This window comes from Pinus tabuliformis, chromosome 2_1, assembly GCF_031772625.1.
Source record: "Pinus tabuliformis cultivar Carrire ecotype Pingquan chromosome 2_1, CPIR1, whole genome shotgun sequence".
NCBI lineage: Eukaryota > Viridiplantae > Streptophyta > Pinopsida > Pinales > Pinaceae > Pinus > Pinus tabuliformis.
In genome coordinates, this window is record NC_142299.1 from 397,716,824 (window position 1) to 397,742,271 (window position 25,448).

The 25,448-nt window shown below is 39.0% G+C and overlaps 1 protein-coding gene across 1 annotated transcript; it reads right to left on the reverse strand.

Annotated features, from left to right (window-relative positions):
- Positions 1–733: 733 nt before the first annotated feature.
- On the reverse strand, positions 734–8,076 carry LOC149200526 (uncharacterized). Its single transcript, XM_089402759.1, has 5 exons — positions 7,094–8,076; positions 6,790–6,951; positions 1,934–1,997; positions 1,485–1,741; positions 734–1,334 (listed from the first exon to the last, which is right to left on the reverse strand). Exons 1-5 carry the CDS (start codon positions 7,594–7,596, stop codon positions 1,244–1,246), a joined length of 1,077 nt encoding a protein of 358 aa, XP_089258885.1. The 5' UTR covers positions 7,597–8,076; the 3' UTR covers positions 734–1,243.
- Between the last annotated feature and the right edge of the window lie 17,372 nt (positions 8,077–25,448).

Sequence of the window (25,448 nt, forward strand, 5' to 3'; positions counted from 1 at the left end):
CAACCCAAGAAACAAATTCTTAAAAGGATATCGTTATTATTTAATTGATTAAATCCAAATTAAATTTTCCTCATTCAATTTTGATTTGGGGGTGGTATTTGGGGGTAAGAGGTCCGGTTGACTATGGGCATTAGACAGACTAACAAACGAACAAACTACACAAGCATATGCAAGCACACACGCATACAGATTGAACTTCCAGAGAGCTTAGAGGGGTTTCGCTTATTTGCAAAATCAACAACAAAATGACTATCCAGGGAAACATGTATTCCCGTAAAGGGCCATCCCCCAAGACAGGCTCAAAAAACAATCTACTAGCCATTTGTTCAAAGACTGCCCAACATGGTTTAACCTTTCAAAAAATTCTACGCTAAATGGAAGACTTCCTTCCCATGACAGAGGGCAATATTATAATTAAAAGAACTGTCGATAACTCTCTTTTCTACTAATATTATTTAAGCGTTCCCCTACTGGTACTCAAAAAAATTAAGACAAATCCTATGTCATTTTTATGTCATTACAACTAAATTGTAAAAATCTCTCTTGCTCATATCAAGGGTGTTGTATGGTCCAATTAAGCCAGATTTCAGATTATGCCCACACAATATCCTTGCATGAAGTGCTAAATATAGTAATGACGGACAAAAGGAAATCGACTGATGTTAGAGAAAGAGCAAAACCAAAAATAACTACTAGACACCTAACTCAAAGAGTTGTTAGGAAGAAGCACAAATTCGAGTGTAAGAGGATTTGAATCATTTCAGAATAGTGTATTTTCATCAAACATGTTAATAAAAAGAGAGCTTCATCGATGACCTAAGCAAAAGAGCTTAGATAGATACATGACAGACGATTCATCAATTACAGACAAGCCTGTGATTTTATCAAATAATATCCGTGGAAGCTCGACAATCATGAAACTTTCTTTGATATTTGTCTTCCACTGACGGCCCCAAATTGGCTCCAAAAATAATAACCACAAACTAGTAAAAACAACCATTATTCAAGCATGCCAACAAAGCTATGGAATTGAGCTTATGCTAATCAGGGACTATGCCACAACACCATTACTGGCACTGGTTCACGTAAGAGCTGTCTTGACTCTCAACAAGTGATCAAACCACAGGTCCCCATAGAAATATTCGCCAGGTTGTTCTTTTGTACATGACCTCTCAGTAGATGCACATACCAAAGGGACCAGATAGTTTGTTCCTCATGATAGGTGCACATTGAATGCCATAATCTATCTACGATCTGCACTTTTACTCAGAGGTCTTTGATACTCTACTATAGAATCATATGCACTCATTGTGAATGGAGATTCTGCAAAGCACCTGTATTAATTTTTTTCTCATTAGTGTAAGCAGCTTGAAACAACAAAGACGATCATAAAATCCCAGTAACAAACACAGATGCCTCAAATGCACAAGTTATACCATCGTGCATCAAGTTTGTACTTCCCAAAATGAGGTGCACACTTATACCTCAGTTCATGCCAGAAAGCATTTGCCTTGTCACTTAAAAATGGCTCCAACTGTTGCATAAACTCATCTTCATTGCTTGAGGGGATCAAATTCCGCATCCCTTCTTGTTTCCTGAGTCTGGAGAACCAAAGAGAAAGCACAAGGTGAACAAGGACTGTCAGATCTTGGTCCCCAAGGATGGCCTCCAGTTCCCGACGAATCCAAGGTTCCAATCGGCGTTCTATTCTAGCCCTTTCATTCAATTCATCTGTATTGTTCTGGATGGGATAACAATAATTAGCGTGAATCTTCTACGTTTTCCACAGAAAACCTCTAACCTAAAAGTTTATTGACAGGAACTGAACATTGCATCAAGCAATTCTAGAAAAATATACTGTCAATTCTAAGAGAATTTGCACAATCTCATAATTTGATTTACGAACTAATGATAAAAGAAGAGACTGTATGACCTGCTTCATATTAGTTCTATTTTGAAGACGAGGTGGAATAGCTCTTAGGCCCTTTCTGTATATGCTGCAAAAAGATAGCAAGCAGATTATCAAGGCAAAGTAATAATCATCTTAACAGATAATAACGTACGTAGGCAAAGGGCCAACAGATTGAAACTAAGTGTGCACAGAATTTAGTTTTTTATCACTGCACTAAATGCAATCAACTTCTTAGAAAACAAAATAATGTTCTTGAAATAAGACTACCAACAGATGGTCCACGGGGTCTTGGATAGACAGTGATCGGGTGTGCTGTTAAGGCACTCCTAGATGTTAAGTCACCGGTTCAATTCCCCGCCCTATTCGGGTGTTATTCTTGGACATGACCATGATGTAGCCTCACAGTTGCTGAACTTACAAAACAAAACAAAAAAAATACCAACAGATGATTTATGCCCATCTATTTATTAATCCGGAAATAAAATCATGCAATATTCCATCCTGGAATAATTTAATTAAAACCGTTAGTATGTTTGCTGGACCATGGATAACCTCACTGACTGAACTGACAATTTTTTAGTTTTCTTAGGCCTGGCAGAAGCTCTAAAAGTTGGAACTAAGATCGCAGAAAATTATCCACAAAGCACCAAAGAATAGAATGGGGTTATGTAACAAAGTGTTGAATGCCTCCCTTGCACACCATTGTTTTCTCCTACAGGCATATTTAAGCCTAGCAATGCACCTTTATTTCCAGCTTCTTAATACAGTCCAGCAAACCTTAGGAGAAGAAATGTTATCTGAAATAGCAAAACAGCAAAGGGCTAGAAAGGGACCAGATTCTGAAAATTTGGATAATGGGATTAAATGATAGAAAAGGGTTTCATTAAAAATATTTCAAGGAACACAGAAGGAAGAGCAAGGGGTAAGAAATCAGCGAAGCATGCAAGAGTTAAAACAAACTACAAAATAAGCGAGAAGGGGATGGGGATATTAATGTCATCACGGTTCTCTTAATCAATGGACTGGTAACAACTTATAAGAACTATTTCCACAACCATCTTTCCAGCTACCAGCCAACAATTCTATGCAACATGGGTCCCATCTAACGAATGTGATTTTCCTATCTTCTCTGGTTGTAAATTGAACGTAAGTACCACGACATTATTTCCTTCATGATGTGACTGGAACCTCAACAGGTATTTTCATCCAGCCATAACCGTTCACAGACATAGCAGCACAAATTTTCATAAACAAACTATGAGTTCATGAAAATTACATTCGTAAATTCAACCTCAACAAAGGCATCTTAAACTGAGATTGCAAAGTTGATAATTACAACCTTGAAGTCATTGTCTTACTTCTCAAAGCAAGAAACCCCCCCAACACACATCTTGAGGAGGCATTGCAGGAGTTTCAGAGAAGCTGAAAGTCAGTTAAGAGGATGGGGAACATCCAAGAGTGCTACATATATTTCTTATCATTAACTTCCATTATTATACCTCAGCACTGACTGCAAACTGAGATACAAATATCAGGGTAGAATTACATCAACTGCTCAAATTCAATGAGAAGACTAGAGCACTCATAAGTCCAACAGCTCCATTTGCTGATTCTGGTCAATTTTCTCACTTAGTCTTTGTTAGTGCTACTAGGACTGAAATCAGATCCGAATAAGCTAAAACAATAGTTTTCTTAGAATCTCTAATCCAAAGAAGACCTCTAGCCAGTGGCTGAAACTTACCTGTTCTCACTAGATCCTAAGAAAAGAGGTACAGAACTATCACTGTTCTCAAAAATGCACTTACATCTCATTTTTTTAATTTAAATAAAGGGAAGGAATGCTGAGGATGAAGGCTTAAACTTTAAAATACCAAATGATTTGAATCCCTAACAGGGCAGCTCTCCAATGAATGTTACCTTGTAACAGTGAATGAATTTGTTGCTCAATTTCATGCCACCACTTTCTAGCTACCTGGCAGTCATGCATAATTTTTTTAGAAGTTCCAGCTTACTACAAACAGGAAATTGATCATCTGCAAAGCCACCTTTGATTAAACATGCTTTTGTTAACAAACCCTAGTAGATAATTAGCCAAGCAAAACCCCATAAGATTATAGGAGATGTGAAAGGCTAAACACTATGTCTCTGAGTCTCAACCCAGCCATTTTCAGGGTTTAAATAAGTCCATCTTGCATTCAGTGAGCTACCTGGCAGTCCTGCATAATTGTTTTAGAAGTACCAGCTTACTACAAACAGGAAATTGATCATCTAAAAAGCCACCTTTAGTTAAACATGCTTTTGTTAACAAAACCTAGTAGATAATTAGCCAAGCAAAATCCCGCAGATTATAGGAGATGTGAAAGGTTAAACTCTATGTCTCTCAACCCAGCCATTTTCAGGGTTTAAATAAGTCCATCTTGCATTCAGTGTAGGGGAAAGGGCTGCCTTACTATGCAGCAGCATATACAGTCTTTTAGATTCATACACTTGGATTAGATTAATCAAAGGCCAACACCAATCTCTCCAAATCGGCCCCTGGATCTGATTGTTGATTTTATAAATCTCTTCAAAGGGAAAGACCTATTGTAGTTCACAAATAGTTTATCTGTCTGAATCAAGAACAGATTATTGGTGAACCAGTGCACTCCACTTGGTCCAAGACCTGGCATCTGAATCCCAAGTTCCTTACACAGAAACATACACTTTATACCTAATCTCAAGGCTTGAAATTGAGGGATTTCAGCAGAACAACTATCCTTAATATTCCAGCTCCAGATAGAACGAAAGGTAAGCCCCACCCACATCCGCTACAAGAAAAAATCCAGTCCAAGCATCTAGCCACATAACTTCAAGCGATACAAATGCTCTTAACGATGAAGGATCACCAAAATCTAAACAAATGACCAAGGCAATAACGCTACAAATATTGAATCGGCCATGAACCGTTAGTGTGTGGCATCTGCACAGGCCTAAATCTTAACACTATGTGCCAAGGGACCATAACATCCAAGCATCACACCACCATTTGGCCGTGGAGGCTTTAACCTGGTAAGCAACATCAATATGACCCAAACCACTCTCGTCCTTGGGTAAGATACATACATGCCAGGGGACCAAGGAAGGCCCTTTTCTCCAACATATTATGTCTCCTGTTGCCTTCCGAACATACTCAATTTGGAAGGCTGGAAAAGATACTCACTTTAAAATTGTTGAAGAGAGTTATCAGTTGTCTTTAAAATTTATACACGTCAATGTCAACAGAGCAGTGCAGAATTAGGTCTTGTCATTTTCAACATTGCTTCTACAGCACAGTTTTCATATTTTATTTTTATCAAAGTATCTTGAAATAATCCCTCTGCAGTTCTGTAACGTAGTTAATGTAAGTTAGCTATTAACTTCATGATGTTCCCCCAGCTGGTTGTTTTTCCAAGGTGTATCAGTGGTTCTCTTTTTAAGTGCTTCCTTTAAACTCATTAGAAGCATTACAACCAGCCAAAGACACCAGGATCTACAAGCAACCCACTTGCTCTTCTGTTTGGCTAAGCTGATGTGACAGGATGTACCGTTTCATCACAAGCACTTCTGTTTGGCTAAGCTGACGTGACAGGATGTACCATTTCATCAAAGTCACCTGGAACTTGCACCTGACCCCAACTGCTTAGCTGCGTCCCTGGGGGAAATTTACTCTTCAAGGAGACATTTCCAGAAACATATGATTTTAACTTTTCATAGTTTGACCTTCAAGCAATTCTTTATCATTGCCCAATATTGTGGGGAGTCGAATACTGATATTCCTAATTGGCACCCATTTTATGCTACCCTTTGCCTGTTGTCAACCTAAAGACTGCAACTGTTCTTTTGATATAAAATCTTCTAGGTTGCACTGCTGAACGTAATGGATAAATTTCTGCTGGTAGGGCAGTGCAGCATTCCTTAGGCAATGAAAATACCAGCATTCATAAGTAAAATTTTGACGGAATTGTGGCAAGTTAAATGGAAGAAATATAATACCGTATAAATTGCAGTGGTATGGATGTATTTTGATGTTGAACTGACAAAGCTGAGGGCTAAAATGTAACTCGTCCCTGTCTTTCTAATACAAACACCTTACAGGTAGATGAAAGAGGGCTAATATCTAGCTCATGCCTGTCTTTTTAAAAGAAACACACCATTTCAGGGGGGTCTATCAGCTGGGATGTGTTGCTCTCGCGATTTACAGGTAGATGAGAGAAGCGGCAGACACCAAAACGCTGGGATTAAAACATAAACCAGTTGAGGTTAACTCTCACCAGTTATTAGGAACCCACATCCTCACCAGTTTACACCGTCGAGTGCTATCCTTCATCTAATTGGCTACATCTATTCTTCAGAAGAAAAAAAGGCTAACTACTTGGTTGCATTGTTGAATATAACGCATCAATTTCTGCAGGTTGACCGACCTAGGCATTGATCATAGAATGCCAGCATTCATCAGAACAATATTGTCCCATCGTGGCTTGGGATGTGCACACTAGACGCTCATAATTTTTTTTATCAACGTGGTCTGCTAATGATTTTATTCGTAGCAGTCTTGGTGACTTGCAGCACTCTCCAAATCCCAAGGCTCCATCAGAGCTGTTCTGTGGAAGTGTGAGTGGTAAAAGCCCATTAGTCTGCAGTGTCCCTGTGTCCCTCGAAAATAGGCTAGGTGTTACCGATTATCGACTGAAGCGTTCTGAATAACTGAAAATTTGAGCAATACATTATACTACCAAACACTTAGTTAGTGGCTATCAAATATCAGAATGGCCAAAATTGGAGCCATAAATTGTCATCATTATCTCTGTTTTGTTAAGGCGTCGATTCTGCAAAATTCTTCATAATGGATTGCAAAATACCTGGCTCGCCATGTCAGGGCCTTTTCGGCAGCACCCGCCTCTTCAAGCCTGCGTTTCTCTGCAGCCGAAACAAATCTGGAATGCCCAAAAAAACGTCGCCGTGGCAGTGGCCTCGTGCGCCTCTGATTGTCCAAAATCCGGCCTCTCGCATACTGCAATGATCTGTTTCAAGCAATGGAAAATCCAGAAACATCAAACCCTAAATAAATAAGGAAAAAACACAGTTAGGGCATCTGCATCTTCAATAAATCGACGAGATTCAAGCAGACAACCCGAGAATGACAGATTAAACCCCAAAAGCTACCTCTGAGAATCCATTTCCCTCTGACCATTTCCGTTAACAGACGGCTCGGGTGCCTCTGCCAAGGGCAACAGACGCTTTTCCCTGTAACTTCCGGGTCCCTGTATGTCGTAAAACCAGCCGTCAAATTCCCGTTTGCACAGCGGGCATTTGCGCTGCATTGAGCTCCATCTCTGAATGCATTTTGCACAGAATTGATGCATACACAGTCTCAGGGCGACCAGTTGGGTTTGGTGGATGTCATTGCTCAGGCATATCGGGCAGGACGATAGTGGGTTGTGGGGTATTTTGGGGGGTTTGGATGAGGACTCCGTATTGACGTCGTCGTCGGAGAATTTGCGCTTGGATTGGTGCGTTGAGCGAGATTCGGAATGTGCGGAGGTCGACGAAGGTTGTGAGGGATAGAGCATCCAGACCTTTAGTGTGGGCATCCATACGAATTTCTGAGATGAGGTTAGGCCTGGTTCCATTGCCTTCATCGAGGGCAGTAAAGGATTGGATTTCATATAACCGGTCTTCGAACTTCTCACTGTAGGGAGACTATTAAACACACTTGAATTTGGAATGTTTCATAGTCGATCGCCGAGTCACCCACTATGAACGGTGGGATGCGGAGAACTGGTAAACATTCGGGGCCTTGTTTCGACTTTTCTTTATTGGCATTTGGTGATTAAATTTTGTTAAATTTGAGGACGACTTTTGTCAGATTTGTAGATTGTATCTGCTTGGATTGATTTGATAGCTCTCCGAAGCCATGAAATTCGTCGAATTGTAGCTTTCATCGGGGCAAATTGTTTTGAAAGCTATGTAAACTCTCGTCGGACCTGCAGTTCGTTATCTACAGCGCCGACACGAGTATTGTCAAAAATTCACCAAATTTGCTCTCGTCGGACCTGCAGTTCGTTATCTACAGCGCCGACACGAGTATTGTCAAAAATTCACCAAATTTGAATCAGGGCCAGTTTGCTATTCGACACAAAACAAGGCTAAGAATAGAAGATCTCCCAGTTTTATAGTTTGATTTAACACGTAAAAATCAATCAACTTATATTGTTTATATGGCACCATTAGTTCTTTGTTTTTTGACTATTGCAATTCAATTTTGTTTATTGTTGTTTTTGGCTTTTTGCAATTCAATTTTTTTATTATTCAAATTGATGATGAGTTTGATGATGAGTTAGCCCAACCTTCCAACAATCCCCTCGCTGAAAAGACAATGCCAAGAAATAGATGCCAATTGATGTTATATCCTCTTAGGATTTTTTGCACTTTGTGATTTTTAGTAGGCTTGCTAGGACACTCATGGTTTTCTTCGACAACATTAAGTTCACTAAGTTCTCCAATTTGGGCAAAAGCTCCTTGACCCCTGAAATGAAATTATCCCAAGCAAGTTTAAATGCTTACTCTAATCAATTGAGCATTCCAAATACTTATTTCCATAACAATCTCTACTAGCAATGGCACTCTCTTCACTTCAAGCATGTTAATGGTTCCAGACCAATCCACAAGAAAAGGGTAATGAGTGTTGTTCTAAAACCAATGGAACTCCACCAACTACACATTTCCTTGGATTTCTTTAAGAAACATTGTTGAAAAATCCTAATGGCATAGACTTATCCCTCTTAACCAAACTCACACTTGAGCCTTCATTTTGATCTCCTTCCTAAATCCACCAAAAACATATTTAATTTCAAAGAAAACTTGTGATGGGGAGATCATCACATCTTCAGACTCGTTTGATGCTTTCTAAATGGCCCAACCAACCAACAATGCCTCAAATTCTTCAAGACTTTTGTTCTCCTACTAGCATTTGAAATTATATTTTAAGAGTTCACCTCTCTATCTAAATGGCCCAACCAACCAACAATGCCTCAAATTCTTCAAGACTTTTGTTCTCCTACTAGCATTTGAAATTGTCTTTTAAGAGTTCACCTCTCCAAGAGGCAATGCCGCCAGTGACAGTGATTGCAACATCCCACACCTCAATCAAGAAATCACAACCACTCAACATATGAAACACTTTCTCTAAAGCTTCAACACAATGGGCACTAGCCAAGACCCTCAAAGGAATATTTCTCAAAGTTATCTTAAGTAATGACTTTATTTGAGAGCACCATCCAAAAAGACAATGTGCACTTTAAAGGAGCTCTTATCCTTTGAACCTTCCTTCACCACCATGGAGATTTCTAATTATGCCTATAGAAAACATTGCCTCATAACCAAGTTTGATCATGCAAAAACTACCAAAGGGATTCCTTGCCTATACTAGTTTGTCTTCCTCCTCCCTCAAGCATATGGTGTTGGTGATTAGCTTATGAGCAAACTTTGTGCGCTACTTAGCTTCTAAGTTCTATAGACCCAAAGCTTTTGATGTAATGCCACCTCCCACATTTACCCACCTTCACTCGCATGTCGGGGTAAAAATGAGCGTGGGGCTACTATGACATGACTCAACCTCCTAAGTACAGTTAAGGAAGTGGAATCGACAAACCATAACTTTATTGACCTTCCTTAGGAGCTACAGGACCCGCAGGAGCCAAATAACCACTCCAGGTGCCATAACCCTAAGTTAACTTTCCTTTTTAGTGATATGGACTCCCATTCGCTTGCATAACAAACTATAAACCTCCAATCACATGGATGACCCTGCCTCCCGACGACTGCAGTCCAGAATTCCCAGTTCTGTGCATTAACCCCAAAATCTGAGCCACTTTTTCATGGCTAAAATCCAAATCTCTCCCCGAAACTTGATAGAAATTCCCAGAATGATAAATGACACTAAAACAAAGTCATTAACACAAAACTTAGACAAGAACTTGACCTAACTAGGCCTAACCATGACAGACATTTCGTCAAACACATGGCAAACATGAAATCTACAGGTCATGAATGCATATATGAACATAGAGATCTGAAACTTATATGAGAATCATCGAGAAGGTCTAATGCCCTCTCACAATAGTTGTCAAAACATTTATTAGGTCACGGATTCAATAACCATTCATTTACCAATCAAAACATGATAAGAGCTATAACTAGAATCTGTCATAAAACCATGCTTATAACCAGCATATAACCAGAATAATAACAATGGTAAAACAACCATCAAAGCCACATCATAACAAGTACATTTACTGATAAAATACAAGAGGAAATTAACTCTTATTAACATATGCAAAATCTAACCAAGCCAGGGACTTCCATGTACCACCCTACCATAGATTGCGCTGGACCAAATCTTTCTTTCAGCCAATCACCCCTGTGCCATATTCCAAGCATGAATGTGGGATCTCATGGGATAAACCAATACATAAAAAACTAAGAGAATCTGGAGGTTAACCCACCTCCACCCTCACACTACAGTGATCTCACCTAAACCGGTCCCGAGATCACAAAACCAAACTAAGCTTGGATGCTTCAGAATTCCTTCACCATCCCTTGAGAAATTTTCCTGTCTCCACCCACCTGTTGAGGGGAAGCCAGAGAAAACCATCTCCACCCCCAACCCTTGGCATTTTCCTGAGACCACCTCACCCGGATCCAAAACCTTCCGGCAGTCCAAGGCTCAACCAAGAATGAATCCCATCACACCGTGGCTATCCGAAAATGGAAAGGCAACATTGAAACCACTGTCACACCCAACAAAGCCCATGTCAATGACAACAAGAGAACCAAATACACACATACATGTACCATGCATGCCAAAACTAGCTAGGAAATCACACTCGCCACCTGTTACTTGCAAGTATTCCTGTTGAAGCCACTTGATCCAACTCTTCCTTGCTTGTCCTTATCCTTCCTTTGCTTTCCTTGTCCTTCCTCTACTTGATTGCTTGCTTTATCATCTTGGTGCTCTTCTCTCTCACACACTAACTCCAAAGCCAAACTGACAAAAGTCCCCAAACTGATGCTCTGATGCCTTTTTATTATTGATGCCTCAAATTTCTTCATTTTCCTCTATTTTCCTTCAATTTTCTTCTCACATGCAACCTATGACCTTTCATCTCCCCTTTCTCCTATGTTCCTTTATTTTTATAGATAAAATTCCAATTAATGTCTCTTTTCATTTTCAATGCCCTTGCAAATGCCTTTGCTAATTTCCCTTAGCCATAATAAACAAGTGATGTCCACTAAGATGTTTTGCCCAACATTCAGGTTGGAATATATGTCCCATGATCTTGGTCTTATTTTGCCTTGATTAACTTTATTGCATGAACTTTTTTAATCTTGGGATGTTACAAATCCCTCCCCCTAGGGGAACACCATCCTCGGTGTTTTATGACACCTACAACCAGCAAAACCACTAAAAACCAAAATACACTACCCATGGAGCTTTATAACTTAGCTTGATGCAGTATTTACAATATCAACCTGCTGAAAAACAAACCAACATGACAAAGATGAAAACGTGGCAACCATACCATTTATTAGAGATTTATAACACAACTCATTGCGTTATTTACAACAGAAACCATACTGAAATATGTACATACACCAAAAATTCATTTGCCTCCACCGCAAATAATGAAGGATACATTGCCCACATCTGATCAACCATGTCCCATGTAGTTACATTGGGCCCAAAGTGCTTCCACTGCACTTTAACTTGCTCGATTGCTCTGTTCCGGAGCATGAGTCGTTTACACTGCAATATGCACTAAGGTTCCGACTGGAGTTATCCTTCTGGCTCCACTTGCAATGCAGACCAATCAATTACATAATCAACATCTTTCACATATCTTTTAAGCAATGAGACATGGAAAACATCATGGACATTCACTATCAGATGCAGTGCAAGTTTGTAGGCCATTGTCGAATCCTCTTAAGGATCTTGAAAGGCCCGCAATACCAAGGTGCCAACTTGGCACATGACCCAATCCTCAAGGAGCTCTTCTTGGGCTTGAGGCGCAAGTACACATGCTCCCCAACCTGAAACTCCTTAAATGCCCTGTGCTGATCTGCATAACTTTTATGTTTATCCTGTGTTGCCTTTAGATTTTGTTTAATAACCTGCATTTCTTGTTCCATCTCTACCAACATGTATGGTCCTATCAACACCTTGTTCATTGGATCACTCCAGCTGATGGGAGTATTACAACTCCACCCATAAATTTCCTCAAACAGACTCATCGTCAGCGAATCCTTATAACCATTTCTGTACGCAAACTCCACCAGTGGAAGATACTCCTCCCACCTCCTCAGTTGATGCATGGCATACATCCTCAGCATATCCTGCAGTATCATGTTGACCCTCTCTATCTTTCCATCTATCTGCGGATGATAATTTGTATTGAAGGCCATATTTGTACCCAAACTTACAAACAACTCCTTCCAAAACCTAGAAGTGAACTTGGCATCTCTATCTGATACAATCCTCTTAGGAATTCCATGCAATCTAACTATTTCCCTGATGAAGACCTATGCTAACTCACTAGCTAAGTAAGTAGACTTCACTGGAATGAAGTAAGCTACCTTGCTCAACCTATCAACCACAACCATGATGGAATCATGCCGCTTCGATGTCCTAGGCAAACCTGTAATGAAATCCATGGAAATGACCTCCCATTTCCACTATGGAATCATAATAGGTTGTAACAAACCAGTTGGGTGCTTACACTTATCTTTCACCTATTGATAGTTCAATCATCTAGCAACAAACTCTGCCACTTCCTTCTTCAAATCTAGCCAATAGTAGAGCTTCTTCACAGTTGTCCACGTCTTCTGATATCCCAAGTGACCTAAATATGGCTTGAGATGAAACTCCCTCAAGATAAGCTTCTTGATTTCACTATCATTCGGCACATAGATCTTGTCCCTAAATCTCATTAAGCCATCTACTACGAGGTGATACTCCACATCTTGTTCACATATACCTTGTTGTAACCTGTGCTTAAGTTGGTGATACTTATCATCCTGTTGTCTTGCCTGTAAGATTTGATCTTGTAAATCTATCCCATAAGAGCTCACAACTGCAAAATGGTTTACCTGCACTCTCATACTCAGAGCATTTGCAACCCTATTCTCCTTTCCTTTAATGTATATGATCTCAAATTCAAGCTAATTGAGGGTAGCCAACCATCTAGCTTGCCTGGCATTCATATTAGGTTGGTCAAATAGATACCTCAGTCCACTGTGATCACTCATCAAAATAAACCTCTTGCCAAGAAGATAATGCCTCCACATCTTCAAGGCATGAATAATAGTTGTCAACTCAATATCATGTGTCACATAGTTTTTCTCGTGCTCATTCCTTGACTGGTAGCATACCACATGTCCCTCTTGCATCAAGACTCCACCAAGTCCTCTCTTACAAGCATATGTACACACCATGAATTCTTTATTCGAATATGCAATCTTTAAAACTAGAGCATTTGTAAGCAACTGTTTCAACTGCTCAAAACTAGTTGCACATTCCTTTGTCCATTCAAATTTCTTTCTTTTTATCTGTAACGATGTAATAGGATAGGAAATCTGTGAGAAGTTCTTGATGAACCTCCTATAATAACCTACTAACCCCATGAATGATCTGGTCTCATCCACATTTTTAGGAGCTGCCCATTCCATGATAGATTTTATCTTTTTCGGATCCACTGTTATGCCTTCCTTGGAGACAACATGTCCCAAGTAATGTACCTTTGTCTGAAAGAAGTTGCACTTACTATGCTTGCCATACAACTGATGCTCTCTTAGCAATCTCAATATTATTGCTAAGTGTTCTGCATGTTATTCCTCATTCTTAGAATATATCAATATATCATCAATGAATACAATCACAAACTTGTTCAGATAAGGACTCAACACACTATTCATCAAACACATGAAAATAGTTGGAGCATTAGTCAAACCAAAATGAACCACAACAAACTTGTAACAACCCTAGTCAAAATTCCATGTAATAAAGTTAATAAAGGCAAAATATAACCGAGGTCATGGGACACGTATTCCAAGCTGAGTGTTGGGAAAAACATCTTAGTGTGGGTTTTCATTTGGTTTATTATGGCTAAGGAAATTGGCAAAGGTAATGACAAAGGCTTTGAAAAGACAAAATGACATTAATTGGCATTTTATTTAAATAATGGAAATTAGGAGAAAAGGAAGGTGAAAGGTCACATGTTGCATGTGAGGAGGAAAATGAAGGAAAATAATGGAAAATTGAAGAAAATAGAAGCCAAATTAATAAAAAGCCTTATGAGGATCAATTGGTACCTTTTTGTCAGTTCAATTGTGGAGCTCTCTCTCTCATACTCTTGGACACTTAGAGCATTCTTGGAGCATTCTGGCATTGGATCAAAGAAATCAAATGAAGGACAAAGGCAAAGGGAAGCAAAGATCAAGTAAGGAATAGTAGGATCAAGCAACTATAGTGGGATTAATTGCAAGTTTTAATTTGCATGTGTGATTTCCTTACTAGATGTGGCATGTATGGTACATGCATGTGTGTTTTTTGTTCCCTTGTTGTCATTGACGTGGGTTTTGTCAAGTGTGACAATGTTCTTCAGCCTTGCCTTGCCATTTCCATATAGCTATGGTGTGATGGAGTTCTCCTGTTTTGGTTGAGTTGGATTGTAAGATGGATTCGAATCTTAGTGGGGTGGTCTCACGATTATTCACAAGGCCTAGGAATTCCGAGGTGGGATACATAGTAAATCCTAGTTGTGAACGCCTTGATTGAGCCTAGGAATCCCTTGACCGGTGAATGGCGGGATACATGATAAATCTCAATGGTGAATACCCGTTATTGGGCCTAGGAATACATTAACCGGTAATGGCGGGATACACGGTAAAGCTCAGAGGGTGGTGACCTCGCAGGCCTAGGAACCCCTTGACCGGTAATGGCGGGATAGATGGTAAAGTCGAGAGGTTGAGACAAGAAAATTCCTCATGGTTTAGGTGGAGAGATACAGAGGCAACCATGCTTGTTTAGGGCCTAGTGATCCAGTGGGGATTATTGTAAAGTCTGGTTCTATTAATGAGGGTTGAGGTGGTTTGGCATCGGGAAGCCCTAGTTGGTTTTGTTGTAAGTCCCACATTCATGCTTGGAATATGGCACGAGCATGATTGATTGAAAGAAAGATTTGGTTCAGCCCAATCTATGGTCGGGTGGTTCGTGGAAGTCCCAAACCTGGTTGGCTTATGCATTCATTAATAAGAACTCATTCTCCTTGGTAATTCATGTGTAAATGTACAGGTTCATATGTGATTCTTACGGTTGTTATATCCTTGTTATTTTTGTTGGTTATATGCTAGTTATGAGTATGTGTTATGGCAAACTTGATGTATGGCTCTCATCATGTTTTTATTAGAAAATTAATGTATGACAATAATAGGTAATAATGCAGCTATTGTGATAAGGAAACAATGATTCTTTACGAATCTCAGATAAGTACGAGACCCCTATGCTCAAATATGTTGTTATGACCTGTAGATTGCATATTTGTGACATGTTTGATGAAATTTTTGTCATGGCTAGTAGGGGTCATCAAGTACTTGTACAAATGATTGCATTAATATCCTTTATCCATTGTTATTTATCATTTCTAAAAGTTTCATGAAGTTATGGGCAGTGGCCTGAGTCCTGACCCTGAAAATGTGGCATAGAATCTGGGGTCGTTGGCTCAGAACTAGCTGAAAAGGTCCACAGTCGTTGACATGCCTTGTTGTGGAAGCAACTAGAAGGCCTCAGTCACATGCATGGATTGTCATGGGAATAGTTGGGGGTCCATATTAGTGAAATGTCAAGTTGTCTCAGGGGTTGGTCACCTGGAAGGGTTGGTTGGCTCCTGAAGGTTTTATAACATGTGTGGAAGGTCAGATTGGTTTGGTTTTGTCGGTTCCACTTCCTTAACTATACATGGGGAGTTGAATCACATTATAGTAGCCTATCGTCACATGTTTACCCCAACAGACTAGTTAACTTGGGTAAATGTGGGAGGAGGGTGTTACAGAGTGGTATCATAGCATGGTTCGCCCCTTGGACTCTATGGCCAGGTGTGCGTTGGACATGCATACATATCAATTGCATATGTGTTCTTCATGCTTGTGATCTATGTACTTGTTGTGCATGCATGGTGGTGGTCATGGTTGCAGTGGTGTCGCCATGTGAAAGTGGGTGGTGTGTTGTTGGATGTGGTCGACATGAGTGTATGTTGGTTATGCATGTCAGTGCTTATATATTGTCATGCATACATTGATATGGTTGTAGTTGTCATGTATGAGGTCATGGTATGTGGTTGATATGATCGAGCATTGTTAATTGGATAGTGGTTAAATTGATGTTATGTGTTGATGTGATTATGATTACACATGTATCGTGCTAATCTAGTTGATCTTGCAGATGAGATATCCTACCCTAAACTATAGTGAGGTATGTTGATTATGTTATGTTTTGGTTTTAGTTGACGTGGTGTACTTGTAGGAAAGAGATCAAAGATGACTAGCGAGATGGTAGACTACAGTTCACGAGACTCTCCCTATGGATCAGAGAAGCAGCATGGTGTTGGGCACTTTTATAATATAGCGAACACATTAAGAAACTTGAAGGCATAAATAAGAAGTTGCAAGGCAGATAATGACATAATCATGTAGGCATAGGAGAAACAAGTAGAAGTTAATACATTCATCCTTTAGAGTTTGTTAGAATTGCAGAGATAGGGACCACTTCAAATCATCCATGGGCAAGAGGACAGGGCTAATGGGGCATATGGCAGTACGTCTCATGGTGGGCATAGGTTGGATATGGATGACACGATCAAAGATGGTAGACTCTTGGATACTCCGAATAGGAGAGGCGATGGGCACATATTCTATTCTAGTTATGGTTTTGATAGGCACTATGATTGTCATCGTTATCATCTGTATAGGAGGAGTGACATGGAATATTTTCCAGATGAGTTCAAGAAAGAGAAGCCACCTAACTTTGATGGACATTTGAATAAGTAGGAGGATGCAGAGGCACGGTTACTTGGGGTGAAGAAATTCTTTAAGTTTCATGAATACAAAGATAATATGAAGGCCATAATAAATATCTTCAACCTCAAAAGGAAAGCAGACATCTGGTAGGAAGATGTGAAGTGTGTGAGAGACATCAGGACAAAAGAGTTGAGTTGGCATGAATTCAAGAGACTTTTTAGGAAAAAGTACTTATCAGAGAGGTACTATGACAAAAAATCCAAGGATTTTTATGAACTAAACATGGGATCGATGACAGATGAGGAGTATACAACTAAGTTTCTAGAGTTATTGAGGTATGTATTGTATCTTAAAGATGAGAAGGTCAAAGTTCAAAGATTTGTTAATGGATTTCCATTAGCATTTAGAGATCGGATTGAGTATGATGAGCCTTGATTGCTTGAGGAAGTTATTGGGAAATTGAAGCACTATTATGAGCAGTCAAAGCGTAAGACAAAATCTCAGCAAGGTTGGAAAGGGAAAGACAAAGCTAAAGGTAAATGGCAGCTGAAAAGAACAAGGCCTCAGAATGCAGGTGAGAAAGAAAATGTTGCACCTAATAAGAAGTTCAACATAGTTAGACAGGGACATGGGTCACATCCTGGAGGGCAACAAAATAGAGGTGATGGTATGGGACCGTTGCAGTGTTGGATATGTGGAAAGGAGCATCTCAAGAGAGAATGTCTTTAGTATCAAGGTGGTAGGCCTCAGATCTACAGTGCACAAGAGGCACAAACAATAGGGGATGTTGGGTAGAGCATTCCACAGATTTATGTAGCGTTAGATAATAAGCGGACAAATCACCAGGAAACTATTATCGAGATGGACGATAAGCTTTGTGATCAAGTTGTTTCCATTTTGATTGACCCTAGATCTAATTATAGTTATGTTAGTCCTGACTTGGGGGATACGTGTGGTTTTAAAAAGAAGTGCATGCAGAATCCTAGTTAGTGCAGTTTGCTATAGGTACAAAGAAGAGAGTGTATCATTGGGTAAGAGCTTGTGCATTCAAGTTGAATGGTATGCCTACCTTAGCACATTTGACTATATTATCATTGGGATCATACAGTATGCTTTTGGGTATGGATTGGTTGTATCTTCATATGACCAAAGTGGATTGTTATGATAAGGCCATTGAGTGATTGGATGGCAATGGAGAATAGAGGATCTTGCAGGGTAAGAAGAAGGCAACATCAGTTATAATGGTGACAACTATGCACGCAAAGCGCAGTCACGGAAAAGGGTGTCAGTTATTTGCAATACATATTTCCAGTGATAAAGGTAAGGATGTTGAGGATGCAGAGGTACTAAGCAGGTACCTGATCTTACAGTAGTTTCGGGATGTGTTTCCAACAGATATTTCAGAGTTTCCACCTCACAGGGAAGTGGACTTTTCCATTGAGTTGGTACCAAGGGAAACACCAGCATCAAAGGCGCCATACAGGATGAGCACTCCAAAGTTAGTAAAGTTGAAGTAATTGCTTGAAAAATGATACATTAGGCCAAGTGTATCACCGTGGGGTGCACCGGTATTGTTGGTGAAGAATAAGGATGGTATTCTCAAGCTATGCATTGATTACAGGCAATTGAACAAGGTGACCATCAAGAACAGGTATTCGTTGTCGATGATCGATGATTTGTTTGATCAGTTGAAGGGAGCAACAATGTTCTCGAAGATTGATTTGAGATCAGAATATCATCAGGTACACATCAAGGAAGAGGGCATATACAAGACAACTTTTTGGACCAGGTATGGGCATTATGAGTTTGTTTTAGTTCCATTTGGTTTGACTAATGCTCTGGCTACTTTTGTGTGCTTGATGAATAATGTATTGTGTCCTTATCTGGACAAGTTTGTTATTGTATTCATTGATGACATCTTGATATATTCGAAAAATGAGGAAGAGCATGTCGAGCACTTAGTAGCAGTGTTGAGATTATTGAGAGAGCATGAGTTGTATGTCAAGCTTAGCAAATGTAGTTTCTTTTAGATGGAGGTACATTACTTGGGACACATTGTTTCCAAGGAAGGCATAGTAGTGGATCCATAGAAGATAAGGGCTATTATGGAATCGAAAACTCCTAGAAATGTGGATGAAGTAAGATCACTTATGGGGCTAATAGGTTATTATAGGAGGTTCATTAGGAACTTCGCTCGCATTGCATATCCTATTGCATCACTACGGAGGCAAGGTAAGAAATTTGAATGGACAGAGGAATGTGCAACAAGTTTTGAGAAGTTAAAGTAGTTGTTGACAAATGCTCAAGTGTTAAAGATTGCAGATCCAAACAAAGAGTTTTTGGTATGTACAGATGCTTGCAAGGGAGGACTTGATGGAGTCCTTATGTAGGAAGGATAGGTAGTGTGCTATAAGTCACAGAAATTGAACAAGCACAAGCAGAATTATCTCACACATGATCTTGAGTTAGCAACGATCATACATGCATTGAAGATGTGGAGGAACTATCTTCTTAGCAAGAGGTTCATATTGATGGGAAATCATAATGGATTGAGATACTTGTTTGACCAACTGAATCTTAATGTTAGACAAGCTATATGGTTGGCCAAAATTAGTGAGTTTGACTTTGAGATCCGGTATATCAAGGGTAAGGAGAACAAGGCTGCAGATGCTCTTAGCAGGAGATTACAAGTGAGTCATATAGCAATTATGAGTTCTTATGGGGTAGACTTACCTGATCGGATCTTACAGGCAAGACAACAAGATGGTAGGTACATGGAGCTTATGCACAGGTTGCAGCAGGGTACAGGTGATCAAGATGTGGACTATCGTTTTATAGCAAATGGTTTGGTCAAATTTAGGGACAAGATCTATGTGTTGAATGACAATGAGCTCAAGAAGATTATCTTGCGAGAGTTTCATGCAAAACCATATTCAGGTCACCAAGGATACCAAAATATATTGACATCAATGAAGAAGTTTTATCACTGGTCAAATCTGAAGAAGGACATGGTAGAGTTTGTGGTTAAATGTTTGGACTGTCAGCAGGTGAAAGAATAATGTAGGCATCCAAGTGGAATACTACAGCCGATTTTGATTCCAAAATGGAAGTGGGAGGTCATTTCCATGGATTTCATCATAGGTTTGTCGAGGACATCTAGACAACATGATTCCATCATGGTTGTGGTAGACAAGTTTACAAAGGTAGCGCACTTCATTCTAGTGAAATATATGTATTCAGCAAGTGACGTGGCACAAGTAGTCATCAGAGGTGTAGTGAGGCTGCATGGTGTTCCAAGGAAGATTGTGTCATGCAGGGATGCTAAGTTCACTTCCAAGTTTTGGAAGGAGTTGTTTGCAGGTTTGGGGACAAAATTGGCCTTCAGCACAACTTATCATCCACAAACAGATGGACAAATAGAGAGGGTCAACAAGATATTGGAGTACATGTTGAGGATGTATATGATGCATCAACAAAGCATATGGGAGGAGTACCTTCCATTGGTTGACTTTTCTTATAACAATGGGTATCAAGAGTCACTGAGGATGAGTCCGTTTGAAGCACTATATGGGTGGAGTTTAACACCCCCATCAGTTGGAGTGATCCAGTGAACAGGGTGTTGATAGGACCAGATATGTTGGAAAAGATGGAACAAGAAATGAAGTTTATCAAGAAGAATCTAAAGGAAACACAGGACAGACATAAAAGCTATGCAGATCGGAACATGTTGTTTAAGGAGTTTCAGGTTGGAGAACAGGTGTACTTGTGCATCAATTCGAAGAAGAGCTCCTTGATGATTGGATCATGTTCCAAGTTGGCACCTCAGTTTTGTGGACCTTTCAAGATTCTTGAAATGATTGGACCAATATCTTATCGACTTGCACTACCTCTAACATTGAAAGTCCATGATGTTTTCCATGTGTCATTTCTTAAGAAGTATGTTAAAGATGTTGATCATGTGATTTACTGGTATGTATTACAGGTGGAACCAAATGGAGAATTCCAGCTGGAACCTCAGTGTATCTTCTAGATAAAGATGCTCATGCTCTAGAACTGAGAAATCGAGTAGGTTAAAGTGCAATGGAAGCACTTTGGGTCTAATGAAGCTACATGGGAAATGGATGATAATATGTGAGCTATGTATCCTTCTCTATTCACTGGTTGAGTGAATGTTTTTGGCATATGTTTTGGTGTGATGTTTTCTTATATGTACATATGTATATGGATGTAAATGTTGCAATTAGTTGTATTATTAATCTCCAATAAGTAGTATGGGTGTCATGTCATTATGTTTTTCATGTTGTTATGTTGTCATGTTGGTTTACTTCTCAATAGGTTGATCATTGTAAATACTGCAATGAGCTAAGTCATAAAGCTCCATGGGTAGTATGTTTTGTTTCTCAACAGTCTTGTTGGTTGTGTTAGCACCTTGTAATTACCTCTAAGTTGAAAAAAGGATCACAGGGGTAACCACATGCCACTTGCAGAATTGGAACCTAGCCCTTCCAACTCCAGAGAGGGCTCTCTCTATAGGATTTTTCAGTCAATTAGATAACTGAGTGTTTCAGATTTTAGGCTAGTTCTTAAGGACAAAGAGAAATGAATTTGTTTTAAAGGTTTGATGGTAGGTGTGAGACGAAATCCATTGGGCATGGAGTCACTCTTAGCTAATGTTTTCAACGAATAAATGGGATAATGAAGATCTCTTGCAACAAGAGCAAGATAGGCAGTCTTATAGTGTTCAAAGAAAAAATTGTTGTAGGAGGGCGAGTAGAGGAATAGTGAACTTAACAACACCTAAAGCACCTCACCAGGGGTGAATTTCAGATGTTTACTGAGGAATAAACATTAAAATGCTTAGTAAGCCATGATAAAGCCCCTTAACAGTGAATTCTGAAATCAACTTCTAAACATGAATTAAGACATTCATGAATGGAAATAACATAAGGTAATGAAAAAAATAAGAAATCACATCACCATAGAGGACTGACACTTGAATTCCTGCAACAAGTCACTTCGTCCTTCTTTCATTCACTGAATTTTTTATAAAAGGTACAAAACACAAGTATTTTCTCTCACACTCTGACCAACCATCTGTTTTTCATCTTCATACATCATTAAATGCCAAGAGGAATTCGAAATTACCACTCAAGGTCGTTGAATTCGCTATACAAGAGTAAAACAGTGTCGATACAATGTCTTTGTAAAAAAGCAAAAACATACCATATAAAAGCTATCATAATTATAAAAACATCGTTGTTTTAAAGCTTACAAAAACTTAGAATCAACATGTCCATACTTATCAATTAAATTACCTTATCTATGCTTATCCACACCTATCTAATCACTAACATACTTCTAGAAGGTCCTGAAATACCAAAATGCAAAAATAAGCCTGCGTGATGTAGCTGCACAACAGGGTGAAATAGGTCTTCAATCTTGACATAGTTGCAAATCATCTTGTACAAAACTGAGCTAATGGGTATGCTTGAAATGGTGTTGTGTTGGTATAAAATCTCTGAGATATCCCCTTTAACTTTTGCCAACCTCCTAATTGATTGCTCACCATTTGTGCAACACTTGTGTAACAGAATTCAAATTTTGAATTTGTTTGACATTTCCCACTCCAACAAAGACATTGTAGTACCCAGCCATCCATCACATTCACCTTATCGCACCTAACATACTTCCAACCTACTGAAATTCAAATTTACAAATTGAATTTCAAAAAATTTCAAAATTATGCCAGTAAGAAATTATGGAAATTGGGTCTCCAAGTGACTCCTGTAATTCCCAAACCGTAACACCTATGCACAAAATAAGAGAGGTATTTTTTATTCCTATGATAGAAAAAAAAAAACCTATTTTATTTTTGAAATATTCACTTCTTTCCGTTAGAAAAACGTGTCGAAAAACAATGGCTGAAACAAGGGGAAAATGCATATTTTTTTTAAATAGGCCTCCAAGAGAATTTCATATTTCCAAAACCATAATACCTGTGAAAAAACGGAAGGATGCTTTTGTTATCTGGCCCATTCTTGGAAAAAACGTCTTTCATTTTTTTGAAATTTATTTTCCATTCAATCATAAACCTCTTTTGAACATGATGACAAAAACAGTCAATTTCGGAGGAAATTGCATAGTAGAGTGTAGCAGACCTCCATGGTTGATATGGTTGCAGATGGTTATGTGCAAGGTTGAGTGTGTAGATGTGCTTGATATGGCCTGGTGATGATTTAGAACCCTTTGAGTGCTTCCCTCCATGCTTACAGACCTCCATAATGGTTGTTCTCAGTTTTCGCAGTGGTTGCGCAGCGAATGTGTGGCTTGGAGTTTGCGAGGCAACCTTCTTCCACCTGAACAACACTTCCCTTTGACCTTTCTGCAACCTTCCTTCAATCCTATGTTATGCTTTCGGCCTTCTACTCTACAACCTATCGAAACCTCTCAGAGCGCTGGCTGCAAATGGAGAAAGAATGAGGGAAACACCTAAAAAAATAAATTGAAATTTTGCGCCTCCCTATGTCTTGTTTTGTCATGAAGGTGAACTTAGAGTAAACATGAATTATTAATTTAGTGGTGTAATGGCATGATGATGAGATGTGAATTGAGGGGTGAAATGATAATAAATGATGAATGAAGGGAGTACATAAAGGTGAATTATGAATTGTGAATGGTGACTAAAACTTGTACTTTAGACTCTTTCAAATTTAATTTTGTACTTAAAGACCCCTTTATGACATGGAAAAATTTGCAGTGACCTTAGACAATGACCCCTTAGACTATGAAATCGTTGTTTCATAGGATAAATTGACGTACAAACCCCCAAAATGAATAGAAAGAGGCAAAGACGCTTTGATCCCTAGACCCTAGGACCTTAACATTGGCTCCAATGGGTATGTCGACCTCCTAGTGAGGTGCTAAGAAGACTGCAGACCAGTAGCCTAACCATTGTGCAATGGAGTCAAACACAAAAAGACTAAAACTCAACTGACTGGCTAATTAGGAAGATAGAAACTTTAAAGGAAATAAGAAATTTGATAGCACATCACCAAAGTCTTAGGGCCTTCTCCTTGGGCTTCAAACGTTGATGATAGTTGTCCACACGTGCAAATATAAACAATAATACCAAACTTCTGAAAGAAATTGTTGGAAGCTGGCACACTGCTGAAAAAGATGCTCAAACCATTGAGCTTATTCATACTTCTATCAACACTCATTATTGAATAACTTGCTCACTCAAGAGATATGAAATTTCTAATGAACCCAAGCAAGGAGATGGTCATTCATTGAAATTTTTCTCACACACTCTATACGCAGACAAAAATATGTAAATGTTGGCAACTTAAAATGAAACCTGAGTCCAAAACCTGTGCTGAAGAACAAAATGAACTCCACCTTTTCTGATGCTTCCAACAGACTAACCAAAGGATCTTGAAAAACATGAAGGATTTCCTCTTGTTGATCAACAAAAGGAGAAAAATAAACATCATTCCTAACTGTTGATTGTTCTTGTTCTATGTCATCAGTTTCAAGACCACTCTCAAAATAAATGGAAGCATTTTGTTTATCACCCTCATTATTAATAGCAAGGAGAGACTTTGTATATTCTTGAACAGATTGAAAAAGGAAAGCCACATCATATACATCAACAACATTAAAATTTAACCCTTCATGTGATTCTGTTTGAAGTGTGTCATATACCAGGTTGTTGCTTTCTTGCAGCTCTATGATATGTGATGTTTGAGTGTCTAAAGTTTCTACACTTGCTGCTTTAGAAAATTGATTTAGACCAATTTTTTCTTGAATGAAAGATTCAGGAAATGAACAATTTGAAGAGACATATGGATGACTATCCTCATACCTTTGATCACAAAAAGATTGACAAGACTACTACAAATGTTCATCAAACTCAGAGGATGAAACATGATTGTCATATGTAAGCATTGATTCTTCATTATAACTGAGCTAATTGTTCTCTTGTTCTTTTGAAATGTTTAAAGGCCACTGAATGTCATCAACAAGTTCAGGAGAAAGAATGTCGTTGAAATGAAGATTTATTTCATTTTCAGCTAAGGGAGAAATAACTACTTGCTGAGAATTTTCTTGAGTGTCATGGAAGCCAACTTCTACATCTTCTTCTTGGTTAAAAGGGTTCACATGAAAGGCCTTTATAATCTCATCATCCATAAACTAATCATATTCATAAAAAATTTCCAAATGCTTAATAAACTTTTCAAAATGTGTACAACAGTATTTGACCAACAACAAGGAAGGATGACATTCTTTATACCTCTCATAAAATACAACATGAAAATCTCTAAGAGAATACAAGCAACCATTTGGAAAGCTTTCATACCAATATCTCGCTTTTTCCTCCAAGGTAGCCATGAAAATCTTCATCAGACAGTCTTCATGAAATTGAACCTTAAGTCTACACACATGCATG

Coding starts and splice junctions, on each gene's coding strand:
- LOC149200526 (XM_089402759.1), bottom strand. CDS start 7,596: ATGAAATCCAATCCTTTACTGCCCTCGATGAAGGCAATGGAACCAGGC. Junction 6,952..7,093: donor AGGGAAATGGATTCTCAGAG/GTAGCTTTTGGG, acceptor TGCTTGAAACAG/ATCATTGCAGTATGCGAGAG. Junction 1,998..6,789: donor GCCCTGACATGGCGAGCCAG/GTATTTTGCAAT, acceptor ATCTTTTTGCAG/CATATACAGAAAGGGCCTAA.